At 37.0% G+C, this 9,789-nt stretch overlaps 1 protein-coding gene across 9 annotated transcripts in view; it reads left to right on the forward strand.

Moving 5' to 3' along the window:
* Positions 1-9,789, forward strand: part of FOXP2 (forkhead box P2) — a 407,577-nt gene that overhangs the window by 333,170 nt on the left and 64,618 nt on the right. For 5 of the 9 annotated variants that reach the window (XM_006859297.1, XM_006859298.1, XM_006859299.1 and 2 more), the window contains one exon: positions 300-471. In XM_006859297.1, the coding sequence (XP_006859359.1) occupies positions 300-471 (172 nt within the window). Of the gene's footprint in view, positions 1-209; positions 220-299; positions 485-9,789 lie in introns of all 9 variants that reach the window. The other 4 variants (XM_006859304.1, XM_006859305.1, XM_006859302.1 and 1 more) reach the window with 3 other exon arrangements.

The raw sequence follows: 9,789 nt of genomic DNA on the forward strand, positions 1-9,789 counted from the left end.
AACTGGCCAATTAAAAAAAAATAAAAAACCTGAACCTTTTTATACTTCCTCTCTATACCTACTTCCTCTCTACACCTTGTTCCAATACTCTTAGTGCAAGTCCCTTGTGCTCTGTTGTTTAATATTGGAAAGAAAGGCAACTGGAAATCTAGAATGTGCTCAACTTGGACGGGAGGATGACAGTTGAGATATTCATTCACCAGGGCTAGGCAGAGGGATGTACATTTGTCTGTGTGCGAGGTGTTTCTCCAGACAGTGTTCTCTGCTGTTGACTGGATTGGGTTTTCTGACACCCCCAGCAGCAACAACAGCAGCAGCAGCAGTTGGCAGCTCAACAGCTTGTCTTCCAGCAGCAGCTTCTCCAAATGCAACAAATCCAGCAGCAGCAGCATCTGCTCAGCCTTCAGCGACAGGGACTCATCTCCATTCCACCTGGCCAGGCGGCACTTCCTGTCCAGTCTCTGCCTCAAGGTACACACAAAATGTTCTGCATGCATTATTTCTGTTCTTGTGCTTTCTACCACTTCATGGCACGTCTACCTAATACCCTGGGAAATTTTGTTTTTGTGTGACCTTAAAGTTTATTATTACAACATGATTGTTAACATGGTGGCATGATCCATTTTCTTGAGGCTCAACTATTTGATTAGACACCGCTTTCAAATGTGTCGTCAAACTGCTGTCAAGTGTTTTGTTAGATATTAAATGTGTATTTATCAGTCTTATAGGCAGGAAATCATTTATAAGGGCAACACAATTCAAGCGCTATTGAATAGACACAGAGGATCTTCAAGGAACTGGATTAAGGGGAAGGCTAACAGAACTCCATTTAATACAAGTGAGCTGCTGTGTGTTTTGGTGGACAAAATATAAGAAACAGAAATACTTGTTTGTTTGTTTTTTTTTTACAGTATGATTCCCATTTGTGAAAGAAAGGCTTCATGTATTTGTATAGACCATATTCCAAGTTATACTTTGTGGTGCTAGGTCCTATGTTGTGTGACCATATCGATCTTGTTTTTGCTAAAATAACATTGTCTGTGCTTATTTTGTGAATTCTAGTTTAAAGACGGTTTCAACTGTATTCTTTTTTTTTTTTTTTCTGAAAAGCTTTTTAGCTTTCCTCTGACAGTACATTTATACAAGTATATGGGTATCATTTAACTCCTCAGGGAAATGGAAAGAGTTATAAGTAACAAAATGACTCTGTTGCGAAAATCAAATTCGGTAAAAGTCATACGTCACTAAACTTGAGAAAAGTATTCTAATTTGCATTGAGATTTTATTGGAGCAAACTTCAATCCAAATAAACTTTTGTTTTCGTTAAGTGCTTTTGAGCCGGTTCCAATTCATAGCAGCCCTGTATAGGGTTTCAGAGGAGCAGCTGGTGGATTTGAACTGACGACTTTGTGGTTTGCAGTCCAGTTCTGCTCCTACATCGCCACACCAGGAGTCCAAATGATCTTTAATTCTAGTTAATTATATTTGCCACAGAGGAGCTCACCTTGTAATGTAATGTTTGCTGTACATTTTCTTGACTCGACACACAGAAAAATATATATAAAGTTTTGAATGAGTAATAAAGGACAGTCTTTACAATGCATAATAATTATTGTTCTGTAGCACATGAAATTAAAAATAACTGTAGTTAATGTTTTTCTCTTTATTTATCGCATTACTGTTTCTGTGGCTTTTTTTTCCAAGCACTTCCTCTTTCACTTGGCTTCAGACCCTCTAATTCACCTGATTGGACTACACTATTAGGCAATCAGGAAAGATACACTTTACACAGTGCAAGGAAAACAAGGCAGTAAACCCACTTCTCTAAGTTACTCCAAAGAGAATGGGAATCAACCACAGTGTTGCCACAGCAATGAGTGTGTATTCCCCTCTTATTGTTCTTTTGAAAAATAACTGCAATTTGTGAACAAGTAAAGAAACAAGGTAAAAAATGGAAAGCAATTTAATAAGTTAATTCAATTTAAATATGAATTTCCTTAGTGGAAACATCATTAAAACAGAAGCATAAAACCAAAGTTTATGCCATTCTTTTTTGGTTTCCCCAAGTAAACGTCTAAATAAAATCTGTATTAGACTCTAATTAAGAGAACTTCCTTCATACAAATGCATGAATCGTTTTTGGTCAAGTCATTCATGCAATTTTTTTTTTTTTTTCAAAGTTTAAAATAGGTGTTCATAGGAACAAAATTTAACTATTTGAAATACATGATCCATTTTCTTTGAACACATTCTTCCAAAATAAACACAAAATATCTCACTGAACAACTAAGTTTATTATAATATAAACTTTTTAATAGTTTTCATATTAATATTTTGTTTTACTTTTTAGCTTTCTTTTGATAGAATTATTCCTGCCCCCCATTCCTCTGTTTCTGCTCTCCAAAAGATACATGAGAGATAAAATGTACAGGATATAGAAGATTATTTGTTGTTGTTGTTAAGTGCTGTGGACTCAATCCCGACCCGTAGTGACCCTGTGTAGGGTTTCCGAGGAGCAGCTGGTTGAGCTTGAACCGCAAATCTAAAAATGTATCTATATTTATAAAGAATGAAGAAAAATTCTGTTTAAAGTAAAAAAGATAAAATAACTAAAACATATTTCCATTAATAAAGATAGAAAATCCATATGAGTAAATGTTGTTGTTGTTGTTGTTAAGTGCCGTTGAGTCGGTTCCGACCCATAGTATCAAAATAATACTTGGTCCACTGACCAAAGTTCTTGTTGGTGCCATATAAATCACATAAATAGGTGTCGTTATGATAGTTTTCACTGTTTTGGTGAATCAACGTGAAAAATGCTATTGTGGAAACCCATCAGTGAAACAGACGGAATGTGTCTGTTTAGCTGTATAGTAAGGGAACGTAACTTCATAGTGTTTCGCTTCTGAGGTTGTTGTTAGGTGTCATCGTGCCAGTTTTAGACTCAGAGTGATTCCAGCTGACAGAGTAGAATGAACAGAATTCCAGAATAAGAGCATGTTCTGTTTCTGACATCAGAAAGTGTCCGTGAGCAATACATTCAGAGTCTGTCATATATATGATAAAACATTTATTTTCTTATCAAACTTTTAAATATTTTGAATATCTGATTTATATTAAAATATAATCATCTCTTTATTACCAAATTGAAAGGCCAACCAGGGAATGCTAGAAAGCCAGCCTTGTTGTGAACTGAAACCTAGAGAACTAGATTAGCTGAGAAGAAGAGACTTGTTGGTAAAGAAAGAAAATTACATCTTTCCAAAGAAAACACAGTAATCTCCAGAAATATGTTAAGTCAGACTATGCTGAAGCTAGTGTTTGACCTTAGTATTCGCACCAAGTAAACTCCTACCTAACCTTTGACTTCTTTCTCTGCTTATGAACATCCAGATAGACAAATGCCTACATCAGCAACACTTCTGGCATCCTTGATCTGTTACTTAGTGATCATTGGGCTTGCATTGATTAATACTGCAAGCAGCCGACCACTAATTAAGCATCAGCAATATATATAATACTTGCTATGTAGGTTGATGTTACACCTGAATAAACCAAAACCGTATCCACGGCAATCAAGTCAATCTGGCTCATAGCGACCCTGTGGGACAAAGTAGAACTGCACCATAGGGTTTCCAAAGTTATCTTAGAGAAGCAGCCTGACACATCACAGAGCGCTTGTGTCTCATGGGTTTGAACCACCCAGTGACTTTTCAGTTAGCAGTTGAGTACTTAGCAGCTGCGCTACTAGGGCTGTTTTGTATCTGAATATTGTCTTTCAAATACACACAAGTCTTCAGTTATAACCTGATGAGGAAATCTCCTTCGGAGCTTTACCTGCTGAAATTCCATTAGTGGTTGAATTTTAAATGTGTATTTTGATTGCTGAATTAAGTCTACAAAGTTGCCTGCGAATGCTATTAATTGTAGTTACAAAAACTAACTTCTAAATCAATAAATGAACAATTATTAAGAGGATGTTAGGTTACTTTTTGAGAAAATGTTAGTAAGATGGAATGATACAAACGAAATAATATCCTTCCAGTTGAGCGACTGTTTGGTATTCTGTTGTTGTTAAGTGTTGTCAGGTAGGTTCCAACTCATAGCGACCTTGTATAGGTTTTCCGAGGAGTAGCTAGTGAATTTGAACTGCCAACCTTGTGATTCAAATTGACCTTGCAGTCCAGTACGTTATCCCAGAGTGCCATAGTAGATAACATAATATTAATTCAACTTTTGAATCTTTTTTTAAAAAGTCCTGTTTGGCAGTCTGTAGTCTTGAGAGGAAGATTCAAAAGCAAGAATGTTCACTTTACCATGTTCAAACTTCATGAGGAAAGCAGGGAATTCTTTTTTTTTTTTTTCTTGTAATAGAAATAAAAAAAATTTAAATGCAGTTTGTAAAAATTTTCGTAATAAAATTGTCATAGGAAATTTTTAATATCACATGAATTCCTATATTCCAGAAGTTCCTTTTTTTGGTGTCTTTGGCATTTGGTTTCAACTTCAACTAACCACTTGTTTTCACTTCCTTAATTGGACATTTTGACAAAATATGTATTTGGTTCAACTCTCATTAGATACCTCTTTTAAAGATGAGCTACCTACAAGTTATATTAGGCCTCAAGGAAAATATAAGGAGCCCTGGTGGCCCAACAGTAAAGCTCTTGGCTGCTAAACAAAGGGCTGGTGGTTAGGACCCATCCAGTTGCTCCACAGGAGATAGATCATAGCTGTGTTCCCATGCAGATTGTTGTTGTTGTTATTAGGTGCCATGGAGTCGGTTCAGATTAGTAGCCACGCTATACACAACAGAACAAATTGCTGCCTGGTCCTGCAGCACTTCACAGCTGTTACCATTGAGCCTGTTGCTGTCGCCACTGTGCCAGTCCTCCTTAGGAACCTTCGTCTTTTTCGCTGACCCTCCACTTTATGAAGCATGGTGTCCTTGTCCAGTGACTGATCCCTCTTGTTGGACGTATGAGAGACAAAATCTCAAAATCTTGGCTGCTAAGGAGCGTTCAGGCTGTACTTCTTCCAACACAGATTCGTTTGTTCTTCTGGCAGTCCACGGTGCTTTTAATATTCTTCTCCAACACTATAACTCAAATGCATCAAGTTTTCTACTGTGCTCCTTATTCTTGTCCAACTTTCACATGTATGTGGACACACATGTCCAACTGACATCTTTACTTTTGAACACTTTTCAAGGAATCTCGTATAGCAGATTTGCCTAATGTGATACATTGTATGATTTCTTGACTGCTGATTGCATATGTGTTGATAGTGGATTGAAGCAAGATGAAGTCACTGAAAACTTCTGCCTTTTCTCAAATTATGATGTTTTTACTAGTCCAGCTGTGAAGACTTTTGTTTTCTTTGCACTGAGGTACAACTCGTACCGAAGGCTGTGCTCTTTGATCCTGGAAATTGTTACAGGATAGTCCTACTCTGTCACATGGTGTTGTTGTGAGTCAGAATAGACTCAATGGCACTTAACAACAACAGTCAAATACACACCAATAATAATATGTTGTTGTGTTAAGTGTTGCTGAGTTGGTACTGAATCAAATCAACCCTGTATAGTGTTTCTGAGAAGCAGCAGATGCATTTGAACTGCTTACTTTGCAGTAAACAGTACAGTGCTGTTTGGAAAGTTATAAATGATCACATAGACCTCTGAAGTATACACAAGAAAGCAGATAACTAGTTGACTCTGGATAGGATTGGGGACCCAGATATTGTATGGAAACTTATATTTGCAATGTGTATACATTTTCTGTGATTCATTTTTTAGAACCATATGTATATGCTCATTTTTCCAATGTAACATTTAAAATGAAAAGTGCATTATCTTACTCATTCAAATTAAGATATTAGCTATCAATTCACAAATAAATAGAGTGATTCAAATACTTCTACCACAATTTATGTTGATATGAGTAACTTTAGGAAATAAACAAAGTACCATTTTGCAAGTTTATTAAAATTCACAATAGCATTACTTTGCTCCGTAACATATGGAAGTTATTTAATATTTAAAGATTATTGGATATTGGACATGTAAAAGAATATCGAAAGTGTCTTTTATTTTTGAGTGCTAGCAAAACTGCTAATGTAAATTTTACTAATAAATAGATCAAATTTTAATGAATTCCTAGCACAGTGCTTGGCGACTGGTGGCTACTCCTCAAATTTTGAATGCAGAATTAACTAATTATTATTCAATAAATTGGCATTTTAGTCACTGACTTCCTGTACCACAGATTTTTTTATTCTTTTTGGGAATACTGGCAGTGACCAAGAATCCTAAGTTACCATCGTGTTCATGGAATTTTAAAATGCATAATTGCAGAACTGCTAGGCAGTAAGAATTGTGTATAGCCTCCAAATCAGTTATTAAGGGAAACTGTATAATCTTCATTTAAGATTTTAAGTTGGCCGTTTTTCTGTGATGGCCTTGTCCATTAATTTCCAGATTACATTTGCCAGCACATGTTTTCCTGCTAGTTAGGTAGTTTATCTGGGTGATATTTATTGAGTTTTCTCTCACTGCAGGCACCATTTATAGGCATTGGGGATAGAGCAGTGAACGAAACAGTCAAAATCCTCTGACATCATAAAACTGCCATTTTCATGAAGACCAGTAGGCAATAAACCGGTTAAAAACAATTTGTTCAAGGATCCAGTAATTCGGTGCTAATCAGAAGGAGGAAGAACCTGGAACAGAACATCAAACTCATGTGGAAATCTGATATACCTGATTCACTGAGACTGGGGGAACCTCTGAATCTAATGCCAGGGAATAATCTTTAAATCTAGACATGAAGCTATCCCATGAAGCCATTGTTAAACTAAACAGTAGCTAAACGCTCAATTAATAAAGAATGCTTGTCTCAAGCATGTTGTTGTTGTTTTGTACCTTCCAGTTGGACTCGAATTATAACGCCCTTGTATAGAATTTCCCAGGAGTGGCTGGTGGGTTTGAACCTCCAACTTTTCAATTAGCAGTCCAGTGCTGATCCTATAACACCACACTACAACTCCCCAAGCATATAGCACTCTGATAAAAAATTATCTCTGTGACTGTAAACTGACAATAGTTCATCTAAAGCACAAATGAGAACTTTAAGGGACAGCGAGCCAAAATTGATGAAACACTATAGGTACAAATAGAATGGTGACAGAGTGTGAAGAAATTAATGTTACTGAACTGTTTGTATAGAATTTGTGAATGGATATGTTTGGTTGTATACAGTGTCAAGATTATGGTCCTAAGTCCCTTAACCCAGTGACTCATTTCCTCAAGGAGTTTAGTTATGTCCAAGGAGTGCTGGTGTGGCACTGCAGGATAATACATTGGACCACAAGGTCAATTTGAATTGCAAAGGTCAGCTGTTCAAATTTACCAGCCACTCCTCAGAAACCCTATAAAGGGTCACTATGAGTCGGAGCCAATTCAAAGACATTTAACAACAAGAACAACACAAATTGTTTCCAGGTTAGAGAACACAGACTTCTGAGCTTTTATAAGTGTATTCTTCCTTAGTACACAATTCAGTAAATGCTGAATTTGATAAATTATTGTCTTTAAAAATAACCAAAATTAATTCTTGTAGTGTTGCACCTTCTAAATACATAAAACTTTCAAAATTGTACAAAATTGATAAAAATTGTACAAAATTGATTGACTAATTCTTTCATATTCACCTATACTATTTGTATCCACAGAGAAGAGGTAAATAGACTTTAGTTGTGAGAATTTGGTCCCAAGAAAAAGTTCATCGTTTTTAAAAACTATTCTCAAGAATTGTCTGTACATTGTAATCACCTGTGGAGCCCTGGTGTGGCACTGTGGGTTAATGTGCCAGGCTGCAAAGCTGTTTGAACTATAAGGTCGGTGGTTCAAGCTCACCAGCTACTCCTTGGAAACCCTATACAGGGTCGTTATGGGTCGGAATCGACTCAACGGCACTTGACGACAACATTGAGTTTCAGAAGCTACATATTCTTGTTTTTTACCCTTAGTAATTGTGATTTAATTGATCTGCTTGTGACCTGGGCTTTGAGAGTGCAAAAATAGCTTCAGTTAATTCAAATATGCTAATACTTTTGGGCACCTCTCTTGCTATTTGCAATATTGTTATAACATCATTTATTCTCTGCCTTTTATCTATAATATTTAGAAACTATTATTTCCTTTTGGAATTAAGAATCATTGTTTTGTTAATGAACAAGTTATTTGTTTATCAAATATTTATTGAGGACCTATAACGTGCCATGGGTTGCCCATAGACCCAACAGTCTGTGTTGGAAGAAGTGCAGTCAGAGTGCTCCTTGGAGGCCAGGATGGCCAAACTTTGTCTCTCATACTTCGGACACATTGTCAGAAGGGACCAGTTGCTGGAGAAGGATATCATGTTTGGTAAGGTGGAGGGTCAGAGTAAAAGAGGAAGACCCCCAAATTAGATGGATTGGCCAAGTGGCAGCATCAGTTGGCTCAAGTGTGGCAACAATAGTGAGGTTGGCCCAGGATTGGTCAGTATTTCATTACGCTTTGCATAAGGTCGCTATGAGTCAGCACTGACTCAATGGCACCTAATAACAACAACAATTAAATGCCTAATAATTTACAATCTATGGTGATATCACTAATTTAAATACAAGTGGATAATATTATGGAAATCTACTTTTTAAAAGCAAGTAGGACTTAGATTAACAAAATTATTCATAAAATCCCTCAGAAATGATTTATGAATAGTATGTTTGATGGGTATAGATTCTAAAACCATCTCAGAGTCTTTAGGTAAGATATAAAACATTTGTCAGTCTATGTTAATAGCACCTTGTTACTGCTGTTAAGTGCCTTCGAGTCAGTTCCCACTCATAGTGACCCTGTATACGATTTCCAGGGTTTTAAATCTTTGCGGGAACAAAACAACTCATCTTTCTCCCATGAAGCAGCTGGCAGGCTCGAACCAAGGACCTTGTAGTTCACAGTCCAGTGCTTATCTTTGGAGCCAATATGCTCTCCTATCACCTAGTACTATTGATAATTCTTCAGATATTGGCCCCAAGTGATTCTTACAATTGTCTACCTGAGAATCACTGGGGAACCTTGTTAAAATGTAGCTTAGATTCCCTATATCTGATGTGGAAATGCAAATTCTCAACAGAAGGCAGAACGTGAATGAACCAGTTCAAAGCTCTCGTATTTCCAGTCATCTCAGATGCTTGAAGAAAACTGGATGATGAATAAAGAAAATGAAAGAAAAATGTTGATGCCTTTGAATTATGGTGTTGGCAAAGAATATTAAATTTACCATAGACTGCCAGAGAATGAACAAATGAGTCTTGGAAGAAGTACAGCCAGAATGCCCCTTAGAAGTAAGGAGGAAAAACTTCTTAGATGCTTTAAACATATTACCAGGAGGGACCAGTCCCTGGAGAAGGACATCATGCTTGGTACTGTAAAGGGTCAGCGATAAGCTGACACAGTGGATGCAACAATGGGTTGTAGCATAGCAGTGTTGCTGAGGAGGGCACAAGACGGGGCAGTGTTGATTTCTGTCGTACATGGGCTTTCTGTGATTCGGAACTCACACATGACACCTAAAACAACAAGGTAAGAATTGGCTGTCCTATGTAGCAGAAGAAATACCTAAGTCATTCCCAGCTTATTGTTGTTGTTGTTGTTATGTGCCGAGGAGTCGGTTCCGACTCATAGCGACCCTATACAGGGTTTCCGAGGCTGTAAATCTTTACGGGAGCAGAAAGCCTGATCTTTCT

Source organism: Chrysochloris asiatica, unplaced genomic scaffold, assembly GCF_000296735.1.
Source record: "Chrysochloris asiatica unplaced genomic scaffold, ChrAsi1.0 scaffold00032, whole genome shotgun sequence".
In the NCBI taxonomy this organism is placed as follows: domain Eukaryota; kingdom Metazoa; phylum Chordata; class Mammalia; order Afrosoricida; family Chrysochloridae; genus Chrysochloris; species Chrysochloris asiatica.